Here is a 22012-nt window from a genome sequence, read left to right on the forward strand (position 1 = left end):
CCCAGACCCACTAGAACACACCTCCATCTCCATTAACTACATCACACCTGCCCAGACCCACTAGAACACACCTCCATCTCCATTAACTACATCACACCTGCCCAGACCCACTAGAACACACCTCCATCTCCATTAACTACATCACACCTGTCCAGACCCACTAGAACACACCTCCATCTCCATTAACTACATCACACCTGTCCAGACCCACTAGAACACACCTCCATCTCCATTAACTACATCACACCTGCCCAGACCCACTAGAACACACCCCCATCTCCATTAACTACATCACACCTGTCCAGACCCACTAGAACACACCTCCATCTCCATTAACTACATCACACCTGCCCAGACCCACTAGAACACACCCCCATCTCCATTAACTACATCACACCTGTCCAGACCCACTAGAACACACCTCCATCTCCATTAACTACATCACACCTGTCCACTAGAACACACCTCCATCTCCATTAACTACATCACACCTGTCCACTAGAACACACCTCCATCTCCATTAACTACATCACACCTGTCCAGACCCACTAGAACACACCTCCATCTCCATTAACTACATCACACCTGTCCACTAGAACACACCTCCATCTCCATTAACTACATCACACCTGTCCAGACCCACTAGAACACACCTCCATCTCCATTAACTACATCACACCTGCCAGACCCACTAGAACACACCCCCACCTCCATTAACTACATCACACCTGTCCAGACCCACTAGAACACACCTCCATCTCCATTAACTACATCATACCTGTCCAGACCCACTAGAACACACCTCCATCTCCATTAACTACATCACACCTGTCCACTAGAACACACCTCCATCTCCATTAACTACATCACACCTGTCCACTAGAACACACCTCCATCTCCATTAACTACATCACACCTGTCCACTAGAACACACCTCCATCTCCATTAACTACATCACACCTGTCCACTAGAACACACCTCCATCTCCATTAACTACATTACACCTGTCCAGACCCACTAGAACACAGCTCCATCTCCATTAACTACATCACACCTGTCCAGACCCACTAGAACACACCTCCATCTCCATTAACTACATCACACCTGTCCAGACCCACTAGAACACACCTCCATCTCCATTAACTACATCACACCTGTCCAGACCCACTAGAACACACCTCCATCTCCATTAACTACATCACACCTGCCAGACCCACTAGAACACACCTCCATCTCCATTAACTACATCACACCTGTCCACTAGAACACACCCCCATCTCCATTAACTACATCACACCTGTCCAGACCCACTAGAACACACCTCCATCTCCATTAACTACATCACACCTGCCCAGACCCACTAGAACACACCTCCATCTCCATTAACTACATCACACCTGTCCAGACCCACTAGAACACACCTCCATCTCCATTAACTACATCACACCTGTCCAGACCCACTAGAACACACCTCCATCTCCATTAACTACATCATACCTGTCCAGACCCACTAGAACACACCTCCATCTCCATTAACTACATCACACCTGTCCAGACCCACTAGAACACACCTCCATCTCCATTAACTACATCTCACCTGTCCAGAACCACTAGAACACACCTCCATCTGCATTAACTACATCACACCTGCCAAGTCCCACTAGAACACACCTCCATCTCCATTAACTACATCACACCTGTCCAGACCCACTAGAACACACCTCCATCTCCATTAACTACATCACACCTGTCCACTAGAACACACCTCCATCTCCATTAACTACATCACACCTGTCCACTAGAACACACCTCCATCTCCATTAACTACATCACACCTGTCCAGACCCACTAGAACACACCTCCATCTCCATTAACTACATCACACCTGTCCAGACCCACTAGAACACACCTCCATCTCCATTAACTACATCACACCTGTCCAGACCCACTAGAACACACCTCCATCTCCATTAACTACATCACACCTGCCCAGACCCACTAGAACACACCTCCATCTCCATTAACTACATCACACCTGTCCAGACCCACTATAACACACCTCCATCTCCATTAACTACATCACACCTGTCCACTAGAACACACCTCCATCTCCATTAACTACATCACACCTGCCAGACCCACTAGAACACACCCCCACCTCCATTAACTACATCACACCTGTCCAGACCCACTAGAACACACCTCCATCTCCATTAACTACATCACACCTGTCCAGACCCACTAGAACACACCTCCATCTCCATTAACTACATCATACCTGCCCAGACCCACTAGAACACACCTCCATCTCCATTAACTACATCACACCTGTCCACTAGAACACACCTCCATCGCCATTAACTACATCACACCTGTCCACTAGAACACACCTCCATCTCCATTAACTACATCACACCTGTCCAGACCCACTAGAACACACCTCCATCTCCATTAACTACATCACACCTGTCCAGACCCACTAGAACACACCTCCATCTCCAACGCCCGCATCAGCACCATTTTATTTCTCTCCGTCACTTTGAACTTTTAGATAATAAAGCATTATACCATTCTATTGAATTAACAATAGATGATCGGTTGATTTACAGGTTTTCATTAAGTATAATATTTACGATGATTGACGAGAAAAGTATCGTCCAACTCTGGGGGTATGTCACTGCACCCTCAAATGCCATATCTCGAAATATGCAGACAGACGGATTAAAAGTACATTTACATTGTACTCCTTCTGACAGCCAACTTTCTAACTCCTCCCATAACTTTATGACATCATAACATTCCCAGAAGGATTATTGAGTCATTGTTAATTTTACACTGAAGACGTGACTCTGCTGTTGTGCTGTAGAATTAGGTTATTTTGTCTCTTGTATAATAAGGGACTGTAATTTGTTCCAACATCACAGGCCACAGACTTTGATAAAGTTAAAGACTTCCAAAAGTGTTTTAATGGGGTTTCTCCCTGTGCACCTGCCAATGTAAATCTATTGAACGAGACAAGTTACCAGACAGGACATATTGCTAATGCTCTTCCTATTGATAACCTGAATGACAAGTAACTTGTGGGCGGTGGTGGTGATGACGGCCTATTGGATGACGTCCTCCATCGGGATTCCCCAAAAAAGAAGATGCTCTGGATTGATCACTGGAGTCAGATGTGAAGGAGGAGGTTGATCATCAGGAGTCAGATGTGAAGGAGGAGGTTGATCATCAGGAGTCAGATGTGAAGGAGGAGGTTGATCATCAGGAGTCAGATGTGAAGGAGGAGGTTGATCATCAGGAGTCAGATGTGAAGGAGGAGGTTGATCATCAGGAATCAGATGTGAAGGAGGACGTTGATCATCAGGAGTCAGATGTGAAGGAGGAGGTTGATCATCAGGTGTCAGATGTGAAGGAGGAGGTTGATCATCAGGAATCAGATGTGAAGGAGGAGGTTGATCATCAGGAGTCAGATGTGAAGGAGGAGGTTGATCATCAGGAATCAGATGTGAAGGAGGAGGTTGATCATCAGTGAACCTCTAGGATTGTGGCTGGGCTGGCGTTTACACTTCCAGCTTGGTCATATATTTTGATACATTGAATGTTGATATTGTGAAACTCTGTTATATATTTGCACCTCCTGTTTCAGGAAGTGATGTCACTAGGTACTGCCCCTATATATACAGTGCATTCAGAAAGTATTCAGACCCCTTCACGTTTTCCACATTTTGTTACGTTATTCTAAAATGGATTCAATCAATCTACACACAATACCCCATAATGACATCACAATACCCCATAATGACATCACAATACCCCATAATGACATCACAATACCCCATAATGACAAAGCAAAATAAGGTTTTTATAAATGTTTCAAATGTAACAAAAACAACAACTGAAATATCACATTTACATACAGTACCAGTCAAAAGTTTGGACTCACCAACTCATTCAAGGGTTTTTATTTTTACTATTTTCTACATTGTAGAATAATAGTGAAGATATTAAAACTATGAAATAACACATATGGAATCATGTAGTAACCAAAAAAGGGTTAAACAAATCAAAATATATTTTCTATTTGAGATTCTTCAAAGTATTCACAATTTGCCTTGATGACAGCTTTGCACACACTTGGCATAGTTGTGTTGTCTTCACTATTATTCTACAACATAGACAATAGTTAAAATAAAGAAAAAACATTGAATTTGTAGGTGTGTCCAAACAATTGACCGGTACTGAATATGCATTGTGGAGGAGAACTGATCCTAGATCTGTATAAAGGCATAACATCTACAGCAGGAACAACTGACTGTGTTAAAAAGGCCCAGCTAGATTGAACTGAGCTATTTAAAATGACATATTTGAATGTCAAATGATTTGTTCTGTTTGCCGATACAAGACAGGGTCTGTGGAGGCTTTGCCTATTAGTGGTAGATTTGGGGGAGAATTTGACATGTCAGTTGGAATAGTGATAGATTTTTGGAGGGACCATTGTCACTACAGCCAATCAGTGAGCAGCGTCCCTTCCCCCACATCGTAGGCAGTTCTGTTACTCACAACACTTCCCCTGCTTTCCTCAACAATGGAAAAGCCCACTGAACTAAAGCCTTGCCATTTCAGATCTTTTTTAAAAGATTGGGGAATTTTTTACAATTAGGAAATAATATTTCATGTTTTACTTGTACCTCAGCCAGCATTGTGAATGGTTAGGAAATAATATGTCATGTTTTACTCGTACCTCAGCCAGCATTGTGAATGGTTAGGAAATAATATGTCATGTTTTACTCGTACCTCAGCCAGCATTGTGAATGGTTATGAAATAATATGTCATGTTTTAATCGTACCTCAGCCGGCATTGTGAATGGTTAGGAAATAATAGGTCATGTTTTACTCGTACCTCAGCCAGCATTGTGAATGGTTAGGAAATAATATGTCATGTTTTACTCGTACCTCAGCCGGCATTGTGAATGGTTAGGAAATAATATGTCATGTTTTACTCGTACCTCAGCCAGAATTGTGAATGGTTAGGAAATAATAGGTCATGTTTTACTCGTACCTCAGCCGGCATTGTAAATGGTTAGGAAATAATGTGTCATGTTTTACTCGTACCTCAGCCGGCATTGTGAATGGTTAGGAAATAATATGTCATGTTTTACTCGTACCTCAGCCAGCATTGTGAATGGTTAGGAAATAATAGGTCATGTTTTACTCGTACCTCAGCCAGAATTGTGAATGGTGTCTGAGGCCATGACAAACTAGACCATGGCAGTAATACTTAGGTGTTTTTAGTCATGCATGAAGATCTGGGGTGGTTCTGTGGTTATAAGTTACTGACCTTGGAATACATTTCTGGCCATGCTGGCAGGGTCTGAATCAAACCCAATGTCCACCTGGTACACTGACAGGGTCTGAATCAAACCCAATGTCCACCTGGTACTCTGACAGGGTCTGAATCAACCCCAATGTCCACCTGGTACACTGACACTGTCTGAATCAAACCCAATGTCCACCTGGTACACTGACAGGGTCTGAATCAAACCCAATGTCCACCTGGTACACTGACAGGGTCTGAATCAAACCCAATGTCCACCTGGCACACTGACAGGGTCTGAATCAAACCCAATGTCCACCTGGTACACTGAGAGGGTCTGAATCAAACCCAATGTCCACCTGGCACACTGGCAGGGTCTGAATCATGCAACAACACTGTTTACAAAAGCTTTGTTAAAGAACAAGAAGGTCCACACACTGTTTACAAAAGCTTTGTTAAATCAGCACAACAGTTTTCAGCTGTGCTAACATAATTGCAAAAGGGTTTTCTAATGATCAATTAGCCTTTTAAAATGATAAACTTGGATTAGCTAACACAACGTGCCATTGGAACACAGGAGTGATGGTTGCTGATAATGGGCCTCCGTACACCTATGTAGATATTCCATAAAACAATCTGCCATTTTCAGCTACAATTGTCATTTACAACATTAACAATGTCTACACTGTATTTCTGATCAATTTGATGTTATTTTAATGGACAATCTTTTTTGATTTTCTTTCAAAAACAAGGACATTTCTAAGTGACCCCAAACTTTTGTTACACCATGTAGGAGCAGTATAGACCTAGTCTGTTCATTATATACATCGACATGATGTATTGTTACACCATGTAGGAGCAGTATAGACCTACAGTAGCTGGCTACTTATTTAGATTTAGTTTGACTAAATGAAACTGGCTTAAATGTGCTGTAGTAAACATTTATTATTCGCACTAATCAATCAACACATTCAGGTCTTTGTATGTCTCAATATAATAGTATTATTTAATTACATCCATGTAAAATAATCTTTGTCTGAAAATAAAATGTGATCCTCAACTGCGTTTCCCTCCAGTCAGCAGACGGCGATGTGCGTCTTTCAGGCGATGCTGCCAGCGTGACGTATAATCTAGTGGACGGTTCTTCATAAACAGCTCGTCAACCACCTCGGTAGCTTGCTAGCCAACATAGCCGAAAGATTCAAGCTATTTATACGCTTTCGGTCTATATTACCTACTGTGTTTTAGACACACGTCTGTCGTATCTACTTGTTAACCTATTTCATTTAATATTACGTTATTTTTTATTAGTCAGCTATAGTAGCTGGCTGGTTAAGTTAGCATTAGTGTAGTCGCTAATGATAGCTAGCTAGCTAACATCCCCGAACATGAGCTCCCTAAACTACTCCCCTCCTGTTAAAGAAGAGGAGGTCTGCTGGACGGAGAAAGAAGCTCTGGGGCTGAACATTGTCGTGAAAGAGGAGAAGGAAGAAGAGGATGTTACAGTAAAACAAGAAGTAGAGGGTGAAGCTGTTACAGTGAAAGAAGAGGAGAAAGACGTTACAGTGAAAGAAGAGGAAGACGCGTTCAGAGTGAAAGAGGAGGATGATGGAGTTTTTGGAGTGAAGAAGGAAGGAGAGATTACTGTCACATTGAAAGATGAAGAGGAGGAGATAGGAGATCTGATTAACATCAGTAAGTACCGCCTTCAATTTGTTTTTAACTTTGGATATTCGGAGTTGGCTCGTCAATACCTCTTCAACGGAGGGCCCTGGGATGATGACTGATATGTCTAGAATCAGACGACGTAGAGAACAAGCTACCCCTTGTTTTCTCCGTTCCGTTTCCAAAAAGTGACTTAACATATATATTTCAGAACTGTCTATCTGCTGACCGCAGACCGGGGGCCACAGCATGTAGTGATTTGAATGTAGTGATGTTTTACTACACACCGTGACCCCCAATAGTGCCATGTGAGAGTTGGGTTGGCTACACCAAAGATTATGGATATACTGACAAGATGTCTCTCCGCCCTTACAAGGGGAGTCGTTGTCCACAAAGCGGCACAGTGGGTTGTCTCGCTCCCACCTATCCTGTCTTTGGATTGGTGGATACATCTTATTATTGTAATCTATTGTTTATATTCTATGAGGGTTGTTGTTGTCAACCGCCTGTATTCAATGGAGAGAGATGCTAAGCTACTAGCATGAATATGCATAGCGATCTGGAGACAACTCCTATAGTGTTTTTATCAAAGTTGTCGGTATGTCACGTGTCCACATAACAACTTATAATTACGAAACTTCTTTTGGATCAAGTAAACCTCACGTAGCAAATAAGCCATTCATTTTGTTGTTGACCAAATTCAACTCTTTCCACATTGGGTTGATAATTGTACAACCTACTGTAACCTACTGGCATGACCTAGAGTTACAACCTACTGTAACCTACTGGCATGACCTAGAGAGTTACAACCTACTGTAACCTACTGGCATGACCTAGAGAGTTACAACCTACTGTAACCTACTGGCATGACCTAGAGAGATACAACCTACTGTAACCTACTGGCATGACCTAGAGACATACAACCTACTGTAACCTACTGGCATGACCTAGAGAGATACAACCTACTGTAACCTACTGGCATGACCTAGAGAGATGCAACCTACTGTAGCCTACTGGCATGACCTAGAGAGATACAACCTACTGTAGCCTACTGGCATGACCTAGAGAGTTACAACCTACTGTAGCCTACTGGCATGACCTAGAGAGATACAACCTACTGTAGCCTACTGGCATGACCTAGAGAGTTACAACCTACTGTAACCTACTGGCATGACCTAGAGAGATACAACCTACTGTAGCCTACTGGCATGTCCTAGAGAGTTACAACCTACTGTAACCTACTGGCATGACCTAGAGAGATACAACCTACTGTAGCCTACTGGCATGACCTAGAGAGTTACAACCTACTGTAGCCTACTGGCATGACCTAGAGAGATACAACCTACTGTAACCTACTGGCATGACCTAGAGAGATACAACCTACTGTAGCCTACTGGCATGACCTAGAGAGCTAGCACTGCGATGCAGTGCCTTAGACCACTGCGCCACTCGGGAGGCCCTTGTTCACCATTTTTGCTCTAGGCAGATATAGTACATCCATAACTATCGGTTTCCTCATTAGTGGGGAGGTGTTTCTGCAATCAAATTGCATGTGCATCGCCCTTGTCGCAATTTTATCAAACACAGAAAGGGGCCTATATTGGAGACCAAAAGTCGCCTGGCACACTGCTTAGGATTTCAACAACTTTTACTTATTTCTAGCCTAAAATCATTGATGTTACTATTAATGTGAAAACAAGACTAAATATGACTATTGTTGCTCACTTCACTGTCTTAAGACAATTGTCAAGTAATTTTAACATTCATTACAGACATCATGGCTGCGCTGTTGGCATCACCTTTCACAGTGGATTTCTGCTGTTGTGGGCCTTTCACCATCTGTCTGACTTGTTCACACAGGAGAGAGACGTGACGATCGTGGATCCTCTGGGGAGCCTCAACATCATGATGCTAACGAGGCAGAGAAGAGTCTCTCCACATCAGAACACCTCAAGAAACACCAGCAGAGACCCACAGGAAAGAAATCTCATTGCTGCTCTGACTGTGGGAAATGTTGCAAATCTTCATCAGAACTTAAAATACACCAGCGAGTACACACAGGAGAGAAATCTCACCACTGTTTTGATTGTGGGAAGAGTTACTTAAGATCAGAATCACTAAAAGTACACCTGAGAAATCACACTGGAGAGAAACCGTATAGCTGTGATCAATGTGGGAAGAGTTTTACTCAGTCAAGCTGCCTGAAAACTCACCAGAGAATACACACTGGAGAGAAACCTTTTAGCTGTGATCAATGTGGGAAGAGTTTTACTCACTCAAGCTGCCTGATAGTACATCTGAGAGCACACACAGGAGAGAAACCTTACCACTGCTCTGACTGCGGAAAAAGTTTTGTTAGTTCAACAGATTTAAAATCACACCAGAAAATACACACAGTAGACAAACCTTATAACTGTTCTCAATGTGGGAAGAGTTTTAATCACTCAAGCTGGCTGATAGTACATCTGAGATTACACACAGGAGTGAAACCTTATAGCTGTGATCAATGTGGGAAGAGTTTTGTTACATCTAGCCATCTGACTCTACACCAGAGAACACACACAGGAGAGAAATCTTATAGCTGTAGTCAATGTGGGAAGAGTTTTATTCAGTCAAGCAGCCTGATATCACACCAGAGAACACACACAGGAGAGAAACCTTATAGCTGTAATCAATGTGGGAAGAGTTTTACTCAGTCAAGCAGCCTGGTATCACACCAGAGAACACACACAGGAGAGAAACCTTATTGCTGTAATCAATGTGGGAAGAGTTTTACTCAGTCAAGCAGCCTGGTATCACACCAGAGAACACACACAGGAGAGAAACCTCATAGCTGTGATCAATGTCACAAGAGATACTCTGATAAAAGATCTCTGATCAAACATCAGAAAATACATACATGAAGGAGTTGTTTCATGATATCAATGAAATGTCACAATGTAGAATGTTTTAACATTGTAGTAGGAGTATTTTAATTAATAATGTTACAATGTAGAACCCAAATTGTTTTCCCCCTGTTCTATGAGCCTCATCAGTAGAAAAATCTTTGTACTTTGCTCTGTTCATCTTTCCCTCGATCCTGACTATTCTGCCACTCCCTGCCACTGAAAAACATCCCCACAGCATGATGCTGCCACCACCATGCTTCGCCGTAGGGATGGTGCCTGGTTTCTTCCAGATGTGACGCTTGGCATTCAGGCCAAAGAGTTTAATCTTGGTTTCATCAGACCAGAGAATCTTGTTTCTCATGGTCTGAGAGTCCCTTAGGTGCTTTTTGGCAAACTCCAAGCGGGATGTCATGTGCCTTTCACTGAGGAGTGGCTTCCATCTGGCCACTCTACCATAAAGACCTGATTGTTGGAGTGCTGCAGAGATGGTTGTCCTTCTGGAAGGTTCTCCCATCTACACAGAATAACTCTGGAGCTTTGTCAGAGTGACCATCGGGTTCTTGGTCACCTCCCTGACCAAGGCCCTTCTCCCAAATGTATGTAGTTCTGTCCTTGAGCTGTTCTGGTCTATTGATGTTCTGTATTATGTCATTCTGTATTGTTTCATGTTTTGTGTGTACCCCAGGAAGAGTAGCTGCTGCTTTTGCAACAGCTAATGGGGGTCCTAATAAAATACCAGGATTTCTCAGTTTGGCCGTGTGGCCAGCTCTAGGAAGAGTCTTGGTGGTTCCAAACCTTTTCCATTTAAGAATGATGGAGGCCACTGTGTTCTTGAGGGACCTTTAATGATGCAGACATTTTTTGGTACCTTTCCCCAGATCTGTGCCTTGACACAATAATGTCTCAGAGCTCTATGGACAATTCCTTTGACCTCATGGCTTAGTTTCACTCTGACAACTGTGGGACCTTATATAGACAGGTGTGTGCCTTTCAAAATCATGTCCAATCAATTGAATTTACCACAGGTGGACTCCAATCAATTTGTAGAAACATCTCAAGGATGATTAATGGAAACAGGATGCACCTGAAAGCAATTTCGAGTCTTATAGCAAAGGTCTGAGCACTTAAGGAAATACATTTGCAAATGGTTTGTCACTATGGGGTGTTGTGTGTAGATTGATGAGGGGAAAATATTCAACATTTTTAGAATAAGGCTGTAATGTAACAAAATGTTGAAAAATTGAAGGGTTCTGAATACTTTATGAATACACTGTATTCCACTGGCAGACTTTTCTACCGCTGGCAGTTTTGTACACAGTCATGTGATACGTGGTATAGAAAAGTCCAATCTTAGGAGAGTACATGGGAGGCACTATACTGTGTGTGCAGGTGTCTATCTGGTCAAAACCACGGATACAGGAGCCCCTCCACCCTCTGGTGGGATGGATCATGTCTACAGAGAAACCTAGATTAAAATACTTAGATGTGTGTGTGTGTTGGGTATATGTTGTGAAATTGTTAGATATTACTTGTTAAATATTACTGCACTGTCGGAGCTAGAACCACAAGCATTTCGCTACAGCCGCAATAACATCTGCTAAACATGTGTATGTGACCAATAAAATGTGATTTTGATTTGAAATAAACGTCCTATTTATCAAAGGTGCTTTTGGCTTGGGTCAAAATGACTCCAAAGGATTTGAATTTGTTAAAATTCCATATTGATACAGAAACACTAAACCATGATTTAGATTTATTAAGAACAAGTTGATTGACAAAGTCATGAAAAATTGGAAGAATTGAATAAACCACATTTTGGCTATGATAAAAGATATGCCTCTGGGGTCAAAATGATCCATGTCAGAAGTATGGTTCAATGCAAATATGTAGTGGGTGTAAAGTTTGTTTTAAATTCTCACTCATTAAACACGAATCAATCAACACATGCTTCTTTTTGAACGACTTAATATAATATTAAACGTTTATGAAATAAATGAAAAATAAACGTTTGATTCCTCAACTGCGTTGCCCACTCCAGTCAGCAGATGGCGATGTGCGTCTTTTAGGTTCAGGCGATGCTGCCAGTGTGACGTATAATCTAGTGGACGGGACGCTCCTTCAACAACAACAGCTAGTCAGACACCTCGGTAGCTTTCTAGCAAACATAGCTACAACATTCACGCTCTTTACACTGTTTTGGTGTATATTAGTCGCTGTGTATTAAACACACTTCTGTTGTATGTACTTGTTGGCCCATTTAATTATATATTTACGTTGTTTGTCAGCTAGCTGGTTTGCTAAGTTAGCTTAGAACTAGGCTAGTCGCTAATGCTAACTAGCTAACATCTCCGACCATGGTTCACTAAGCTACTCTCCTGCTAAAGAAGAGGAGGTCTGCTGGACGGAGAAAGAGTCTCTCCTCAAAGAGGAGAAAGATGTTGCAATACAAAAACAAGTAGAGGGTGAGGCTGTTACCGTGAAAGAAGAAGAGAAAGACGTTACAGTGAAAGAAGAGGAGGATGTTAAAGTAAAAGGAGAGGAGGAAGAGAAAGAGGAGGGTGCAGTTTTTGGAGTGAAGGAGGAGGAGGGGGAGATGACTGTTACGTTGGAGGAAGAAGAGGAGGTTGGAGATCTGTTTAAAACCAGTAAGTACCGTCTCTGCAGTCGTTGAACCAATATGCAGTAAAGGGGTTCTACACTTTAATGTTGTTCTGTAGGAATGGCTGAAGCTACACTGTAACGTGTAGAACATCAAGAGTGCACCATCAACAAAACGTTAACAATTGATCAAATGCATCCAATGACTGCCTGAAATACTGTAGTCCTCAATATCTCCTATTAGATTAGCCCAATATGTTCTCTTAAAGGGGCAATCAGCAGTTGTTACATCCATTTTGGGACTTATACATTAATGATATGTACCCATTGTTTCCTGAAGAAATCCCTTATAAATGCCTCATGAGCTTAGTTCAACTGTCGTACCCCATCAGAACCCAAAATATAAGCTTTTTTTACTCCAATGTTTGTCAGTAAATATAACAAACACTGTATATCCTCAAAACATGGTTAAAACTAGAATGTTGATATCATGGCTGGTTACATTTCTCCAGCCCCATCCCTCAGCTTTTTACCGAAACGGGCAGGGAGAACGCTTTGTTATTGTTTTTACTGCTGCTTGCTGCCCCCGTTACTCCTCAAGGTCCAAGGACTGTATGTTATTTTCAGAGGTAGACTGGCTCTGGCAGTCAAAATAGTCAAATATTCCATCATCAAATCAAATGTATTTATATAGCTCTTCTTACATCAGCTGATATCTCAAAGTACTGTACAGAAACCCAGCCTAAAACCCCAAACAGCAAGCAATGCAGGTGTAGAAGCACGGTGGCTAGGAAAAACTCCCTAGAAAGGCCAAAACCTAGGAAGAACCTAGAGAGGAACCAGGCTATGAGGGGTGGCCAGTCCTCTTCTGGCTGTGCCGGGTGGAGATTATAACAGAACATGGCCAAGATGTTGAAATGTTCATAAATGACCAGCATGGTCAAATAATAATAATCACAGTAGTTGTCGAGGGTGCACCAAGTCAGCACCTCAAGAGTAAATGTCAGTTGGCTTTTCATAGCCAATCATTGAGAGTATCTCTACCGCTCCTGCTGTCTCTAGAGAGTTGAAAACAGCAGGTCTGGGACAGGCAGCACGTTCGGTGAACAGGTCAGAGTTCCATAGCTGCAGGCAGAACAGTTGAAACTGGAGCAGCAGCATGGCCAGGTGGACTGGGGACAGCAGGGAGTCATCATGCCAGGTAGTCCTGAGGCATGGTCCTAGGGCTCAGGTCCTCAGAGAGAGAGAGAGAAAGAAAGAAAGAGAGAGAGAATTAGAGAGAGCATACTTAAATTCACACAGGACACCGGATAAGACAGGAGAAATACTCCAGATATAACAGACTGACCCTATCCCCCCGACACATAAACTACTGCAGCATAAATACTGGAGGCTGAGACAGGGGGATCAGGAGACACTGTGGCCCCATCCGACGATTCCCCCGGACAGGGCCAAACAGGCAGGATATAACCCTACCCACTTTGCCAAAGCACAGCCCCCACACCACTAGAGGGATATCTTCAACCACCAACTTACCATCCTGAGACAAGGCCGAGTATAGCCCACAAAGATCTTTGCCACGGCACAACCCAAGGGGGGTGCCAACCCAGACAGGAAGACCACGTCAGTGACTCAACCCACTCAAGTGACGCAACCCTCCTAGGGACGGCATGGAAGAACACCAGTAAGCCAGTGACTCAGCCCCTGTAATAGGGTTAGAGGCAGAGAATCCCAGTGGAGAGAGGGGAACCGGCCAGGCAGAGACAGCAAGGGCGGTTCGTTGCTCCAGAGCCTTTCCGTTCACCTTCACACTCCTGGGCCAGACTACACTCAATCATAGGACCTACTGAAGAGATGAGTCTTCAGTAAAGACTTAAAGGTTGAGACCGAGTTTGCGTCTCTCACATGGGTAGGCAGACCATTCCATAAAAATTGAGCTCTATAGGAGAAAGCCCTGCCTCCAGCTGTTTGCTTAGAAATTCTAGGGACAATTAGGAGGCCTGCGTCTTGTGACCGTAGCGTACTTGTAGGTATGTACGGCAGGACCAAATCGGAAAGATAGGTAGGAGCAAGCCCATGTAATGCTTTGTAGGTTAGCAGTAAAACCTTGAAATCAGCCCTTGCCTTAACAGGAAGCCAGTGTAGAGAGGCTAGCACTGGAGTAATATGATCAAATTTTTTGGTTCTAGTCAGGATTCTAGCAGCCGTATTTAGCACTAACTGAAGTTTATCTAAATGTGAATCGATTCTCAATTGCGATAAGTTTCTAGAAACATAAATCACTGTACTTTCATATCACATCAAAATAATTTCACACAACTCTGAAATATCACATCAAAATAATGTCACATAATACTTTCATATCACATCAAAATCATTTCACACAATACTTTCATATCACATCGTAACAAGTAATGCCCCAAACTTTAAACCAAATTAGTTTCTCGTCATTTCACCTTCCTTCGGGCTTCTTTTTCTTCTTTGGAATTGATATGGCGGTTGGCAACCAACTTTAAGGTGCGTTACCACCATCAACTGGACTGGAGTGTGGACCTCAGTTCATCTTTCAATCACCCACATGGGTATATACCAAGACAGTCATGAAGAGGGCACAACAAAACTATTTCCCCCTCAGGAAACTGAAAAGATTTGGCATGGATCCCCAGATCCTCAAAAGGTAATACAGCCTGTTATGGCAACTGCTCGGCATCTGATTGTAAGGCGCTACAGAGGGTAGTGCGAACGGCCCAGTATATCACTGTGGCCAAGCTTCCTGCCATCCAAAACCTATATAATAGGCGGTGTCAGAGGAAAGCCCATAAAATTGTCAGAGACTCCAGTCACCCAAGTTTTAAACAGTTTTCTCTGCCACCGCACTGCAAGCGGTACCGGAGCACTAGGACCAAAATCCTCCTCAACAGCTTCTACCCCCAAGCCATAAGACTGCTGAGCAATTCATAAAATCGCCACCGGACAATTTACATTGACCCCCCCACCCCCCTCACTTTTGTGCACTGCTGCTACTCGCTGGTTGTTTGTTACCTATGCATAGTCACTACGCCCCCACCCTCATGTACAGATTACCTCAACTAGCCTGTACCCCTGCACACTGACTCGGTACCGGTGCCCCCTGTATATAGCCTCGTTATTTTTATTCTCATTGTGTTACTTTTTATTATTACTTTTTATTTTAGTCTACTTTGTGTCTTAGACCGCTGCGCCACTCAGGAGCCCCAAAATCATGTTCTAGTGCTGTCCCCAACTAGAGTCATCTGTTATTTCTACCAATCGATTGGTTGAAATGTTATGTGTATTTTTCCATATTTTGACACACCTCATAAACACATGAGGTGTGTCAAAATATGGAAAAATACACATAATAAAATCAACTGTATGTACTGAACTGGTCTGATGCTTTAAGCACGCTGTTTGATCAAATAATTAAGACACACAAATGACTGGAGGGAGCCAGAGATCAAGATAACCTAACCAGAAGGAGAAACATTCTGCCGTTATGCTCCTATACTTTCCGGTAATGGGCTACACCAGCGGTCGGCAACCTTTTCCATTTAGAGTGGCAATGTATCTTACCATTTCTACTGATCTGGTGCCAGTTCTGATTTTCATATGCACATTTTACTGGAACAGTTTCATTTAATTTATAATAGTATCTCAAAATCATTGTCTGTGATTCATCTACATTCTATCTAAATGAAAATTATACCTGCTCGCCCGTCCAGCATCACTACTCTGGACGGCTCTGACTTAGAATACGTGGACAACTACAAATACCTGGGTGTCTGGTTAGACTGTAAACTCTCCTTCCAGACTCACATTAAGCATCTCCAATCCAAAATTAAATCGAGAATCGGCTTCCTATATCGCAACGAAGCATCCTTTACTCATGCTGCCAAACACACCCTCGTAAAACTGACCGTCCTACTGATCCTCGACTTCGGTGATGTCATCTATAAAATAGCCTCCAACACTCTACTCAACAAACTGGATGCAGTCTATCACAGTGCCATCCGTTTTGTCACCAAAGCCCCACACACTACCCACCATTGCGACCTGTACGCTCTCGTTGGTTGGCCCTCGCTTAATACTCATTGCCAAACCCACTGGCTACAGGTTATCTACAAGTCTCTGCTAGGTAAAGCCCCGCCTTATCTCAGCTCACTGGTCACCATAGCAGCACCCACTCGTAGCATGCTCTCCAGCAGGTATATCTCTCTGGTCACCCCCAAAGCCAATTCCTCCTTTGGTCGTCTTTCCTTCCAGTTCTCTGCTGCCAATGACTTGAACGAACTGCAAAAATCTCTGAAGCTGGAGACTCATATCTCCCTGCCTAGCTTTAAGCACCAGCTGTCAGAGCAGCTCACAGATCACTGCACCTGTACATAGCCCATCTGTAAACAGCCCATCTATCGACCTACCTCATCCCCATACTGTGTTTATTTATTTATCTTGCTCCTTTGCACCCCAGTATCTCTACTTACACATTCATCTTCTGCACATCTACCATTCCAGAGTTTAATTGCTATATTATAATTTCTTTGCCACCATGGCCTATTTATTGTCTTAACTTACCTCATTTGCACTCACTGTATATAGACTTTTGTTTTCTTTTGTTCTACTGTATTATTGACTGTATGTTTTGTTTACTCCATGTGTAACTCTGTGTTGTTGTATGGGTCGAATTGCTACGCTTTATCTTGGCCAGGTCGCAGTTGCAAATGAGAACTTGTTCTCAACTAGCCTACCTGGTTAAATAAAGGTGAAATTAAAAAAGAAAATTAAAAGAAATGATGGGTCCTACAGTAGGTCTATGTTGTTGTTAGGTGAAGTTATGGGTCTTACAGTAAGTCCGTTGTTGTTAGGTGAAGTTATGGGTCCTACAGTAGGTCTATGTTGTTGTTAGGTGAAGTTATGGGTCCTACAGTAGGTCTATGTTGTTGTTAGGTGAAGTTATGGGTCCTACAGTAGGTCTATGTTATTAGGTGAAGTTATGGGTCCTACAGTAGGTCTATGTTGTTAGGTGAAGTTATGGGTCCTACAGTAGGTCTATGTTATTAGGTGAAGTTAATGGTCCTACAGTAGGTCTATGTTATTGTTAGGTGAAGTTATGGGTCCTACAGTAGGTCTATGTTGTTAGGTGAAGTTATGGGTCCTACAGTAGGTCTATGTTATTGTTAGGTGAAGTTATGGGTCCTACAGTAGGTCTATGTTGTTAGGTGAAGTTATGGTTCCTGCAGTCGGTCTATGTTATTGTTAGGTGATGTTATGGGTCCTACAGTAGGTCTATGTTGTTAGGTGAAGTTATGGGTCCTACAGTAGGTCTATGTTATTGTTAGGTGAAGTTATGGGTCCTACAGTAGGTCTATGTTGTTAGGTGAAGTTATGGGTCCTACAGTAGGTCTATGTTATTGTTAGGTGAAGTTATGGGCCAATTGGTTAAAAACTTTGTGTACAAACCCTTATTGTCAGGCTGATGGCAAAGCTAGCCAAAGAGCATTTTACTGGTTGAAGTGTTTAACTATAAATCAGTTGATTTGCGACAATAACAAAAACATATTAAGCAGGTTATTCAAACAAGCCTTACAATTATAATCCAAAAGTAATGTGAAATGCACTCATAAGCAACCTGGAAATGGAGGCTATTTTTGCTGTCAGCCTATGAGAACTCCCCTGAGTTTTCCCCCACGGTGGTGAATTAGTGAATAGACACAGAGCTTAATGTGAGTTTCCTTGAGTAGCACTCCTGATCTTGCGCTGATAGTGAGCTGTAATATTCAGAATACGAGGTGAAAAACTAACATCTTTGCTCACCATTTTTTGCTCCAGGCAGATATACTACATCTATAACTAGCAGTTTCCTCATTAGCAGGGAGGAGTTTCTGCAACCAAATTGTGTGTGCATTGTCCTCGTGCTGCAATTTTAGCAAACACAGATAGGGGCCTATATTGGAGACCAAAAGTCGTCTGGCACACTGCTTAGAGTTTCAACAACATTAATAACTTATTTCTAGTTACCACTATTGTGAAAACAAGACAACATATGATTGTTGCTAAGTTAACTGTCTTAATGGTCAAATAACTTAACAGAAGTCAATTGTTGTACAACTTCATGGGTATGATCTGGTCATCGCCTTTTACCTCAAATAAACAGTGGATTTCTGCTGTTGTGGGCCTTTAACCATCTGTCTGACTTTGTGATTCACACAGGAGAGAGACGTGACTATCGTGGATCCTCTGGGGAGCCTCAACAACCCCATGATGCTGACGAGGCAGAGAAGAGTCTCTCCAGATCAGAATACCTCAATAAACACCTGCAGAGATCCACAGGAAAGAGAACTCACTGCTCCTCTGACTGTGGGAAGAGATTCACCTCCTCATCAGGCATTAAAATTCATCAGAGAATCCACACAGGAGAGAAATCTTTTAGCTGTACTCAATATGGGAAGAGTTTTACTGACTCTAGTGGTCTGACTAAACACCAGAGAATACACACGGGAGATAAAACTTATAGCTGTGGTCAATGTGGGAAGAGTTTTGTTCAATCTTCAGATCTGACAGTGCACCAGAGAATACACACAGGAGAGAAAGCTTATAGCTGTGGTCAATGTGGAAAGAGTTTTGTTCAATCTGGCCAGCTGACATTGCACCAGAGAACACACACTGGAGAGAAATCTTATAGCTGTGATCAATGTGGAAAGAGTTTTGCTGCATCTAGCAATCTGACTCTACACCAGAGAACACACACAGGAGACAAACCTCATAGCTGTGACGAGATAATCTGATAAAAGTACATACATGAAGGAGTTGTTTCATGATATCAATGAATTAATGTTACTATGTAGAATGTTTTAACATTGTAGTAGCAGTATTTTAATGATGTCACAATTTAGAAGCCTAAACGTTTGTCCCCTGTTTTATTGATTTCAACATGATATGGATATCAGCCTCAGGGGGAAAATCCAGGCTCTGAAATGGAAGAGTTACTATTTATGTGATTTAACAAAAAGTGACCAACAAAAATAGAGTTGTGTTACACTTACCATGTTGGTGACCCACTTGAATCAAAATGCAACACTTCAAAATGTAGCTAGCTGTTTTCTACAAGTTGTCCTCTAACCAGTGATGTACACATTATTCCCAGATTCTGTGTGTTTTTTGAGCTGTTACTTTTAACAGGATGTGCAACCTCATCTCCCCTCTCCTGCAATTGATTTCAACATGATATCGATGAGTGATGACAAATAAGTGTTGTGTTCCTTTGTTTAGCGACTCACACATTTAAATGCATCACTCCAAAATGTAGCTGACTGTCTTCTGCAGGTTGTCCTCTAACCAGTGAGGTAAAAGATATCTCCCATTTCCATGTGTTTTGTTTAGTTGTGTTAGTTTCAACATCACGTACAACCTGATTTCCCCCCTAATCGATATCAGTGATTTATTGCTACTTGTCAAAACTACAGCGTTTTTGGTGCTTGTGCAGTTTATAAGGTGCTTGTTTTTAAAAAGTAATATGATTATTGTGGCAGATGTTTGTGTATATAGCACATTTTATGTTTAGGTTTTCAATTTATCCCAAACTGTTAATGCATATTGGTTATTGATTTGGACACTTTAAAACTGTGTTTTGACATTGGGCTATCCCACCTAGCAAAATGACGTTGAAAATATAACTATGCAATCAAATATTTCATATTTGCATTTCATGTAACATTTAGTAGTGATAATTATTTATGCAACCAACTGACAATTTTTTGGTACAATTATAATGACATTGTTACCCTGCTTTTAGAATATCAGGGAGCATTCTCACATGTGCCAACCCAAATGTACTAGAGCATGACATTGGGGCCTGGGCCCCGATCCAACAACATGCCTATCTAGTGAACCCTGAAAAGAGAGAGAAGCTCTGCAGTGAGGTGGAAAGTTACTATGGATATTGCAGGAGTTTCCTCTTGAAATCAGACATGTCTGTGGTAAGGACAACTTGGTTGTTGATTGTCTCAAGGGTGGGTAGTTAAAAAGTTTTGTGTTTAGCCAGTGAGTTACCATGGATCACAATTTATTTTGACTGCACGTTTTTCCGTATCGGAGATGAGTTTTGTTTGGGCTCGTTCCAAGGGGACGAGAGTTCTAGAAGCTAGTGAGTTTTAGGAAGACGAGAGTTCTAGAAGCTAGTGAGTTTTAGGAAGACGAGAGTTGTAGAAGCTAGTGAGTTTTAGGAAGACGAGAGTTCTAGAAGCTAGTGGGGAGAAAATGTTTTTTTTTCTTGTTTTTAATTGTTGACAGCCAGTAGACACCATGTTTATATTAGTGAAGGTGAAGTATTGTAGTTGATTATAATGTGAAATAGAAGTTGTTTTCTGTTGGTGGTAAGCATTCTATTAAGTTGTTACAGTCTTTCTCTTAAGGGGTGTTAGAGGTTCACCTAGGGGTCATGATAGAGGCAACACCAAATGTTTGATGTATTATAATAATTGATAATGCTAATGTTGTATTAATGAAAGGGGAGGGGTTATAAGACCCCTCCCTCCTTAAATGTATAGGGTCCTAGACTACAGATTAACAATATATATATATATATATATATATATAATATATATATATATATATATATATATATACACATACATTATGAGGTTTAATATTGGTCCACAGTACTTTTCTACTGCCTCTTATAATGAAACTGTCTGAGAAATGTGTGACTGTGAAGACAGGACTCTGCAGGGGAGTGTAAGAGATAAGAGACTAGTCAGACATTCCACTATAAATCAACCTGGACATTTACTGCTAAGCTTTTAGATAACACTGAAACTCTACGTTTGTATAGCTGTGTGGCTGCATGGGCTTGGTCTCATGAGTAGAAGGTAATGATGTAATGGCTGGACTTCGGGTTTAATAAAAGCAACTTGGGACTTTTACTTTTTTGCAGAACTTACTCGGAAGCATAAGTTATGTTCCTGTTGTCAACTTCTGTCTGCAATTGCATTAAAGGTTTTGAATGATTTTATTAAAAGATATTGTCATAATGCTAATTTTCACCAATGATTCACAAGGAACAAGGAAATGAACCCCAACAATCCCAATTGCATTGTGTCAATGTTCTGTCCTATAAGAATTTCAAAGGAAGAGAAAATGTGTCAAAGAACAGTCTTACAAGCATTGAAAGATAAATGGCATCGACATACAATGTAATGTAAAATAGAAGAACATATTGGAGAAAGTACGTGCCAATACAGTACTGCCATACAGTAACAGTACTGCCATAAGGCATAATATCACATTTCAAGATATCTTTGTACACAAATTGTTCAATATTTTATCAGGCTGACTTGAAAGATTATACACAACATTTTGCTGCGTGGCAATACTGTGTTAGGATTCTGAAGGGCATTTATACAAAAGAGGTAGTCTAGACACTGTATTAATACCATTATGCATTTGAATCCCATCTACAGCTACCATCTAAGATATTAATTTCCCTCCACAAGGGGGCTGACATGTAACGTTTCCAAAATGGGATAGTATTGTA

At 41.8% G+C, this 22012-nt stretch overlaps 1 protein-coding gene and 1 long non-coding RNA gene across 2 annotated transcripts; both read left to right on the top strand.

The window, feature by feature from the left end:
* Positions 1-6458: 6458 nt before the first annotated feature.
* On the top strand, positions 6459-11533 carry LOC145864031 (uncharacterized). Its single transcript, XM_082968946.1, has 2 exons — positions 6459-7009; positions 8840-11533. Exons 1-2 carry the CDS (start codon positions 6703-6705, stop codon positions 9880-9882), a joined length of 1350 nt encoding a protein of 449 aa, XP_082825072.1. The 5' UTR covers positions 6459-6702; the 3' UTR covers positions 9883-11533.
* Positions 11534-11981: 448 nt separating this feature from the next.
* Positions 11982-21496, top strand: LOC145864063 (uncharacterized). The gene is made up of 2 exons (XR_014382636.1): positions 11982-12512; positions 18691-21496. It is a non-coding gene; the product is annotated as an uncharacterized LOC145864063 (long non-coding RNA).
* Positions 21497-22012: the final 516 nt, after the last annotated feature.

Source organism: Salmo salar, chromosome 02 (assembly GCF_965601325.2).
Source record: "Salmo salar chromosome 02, fSalSal1, whole genome shotgun sequence".
Lineage (NCBI taxonomy): Eukaryota > Metazoa > Chordata > Actinopteri > Salmoniformes > Salmonidae > Salmo > Salmo salar.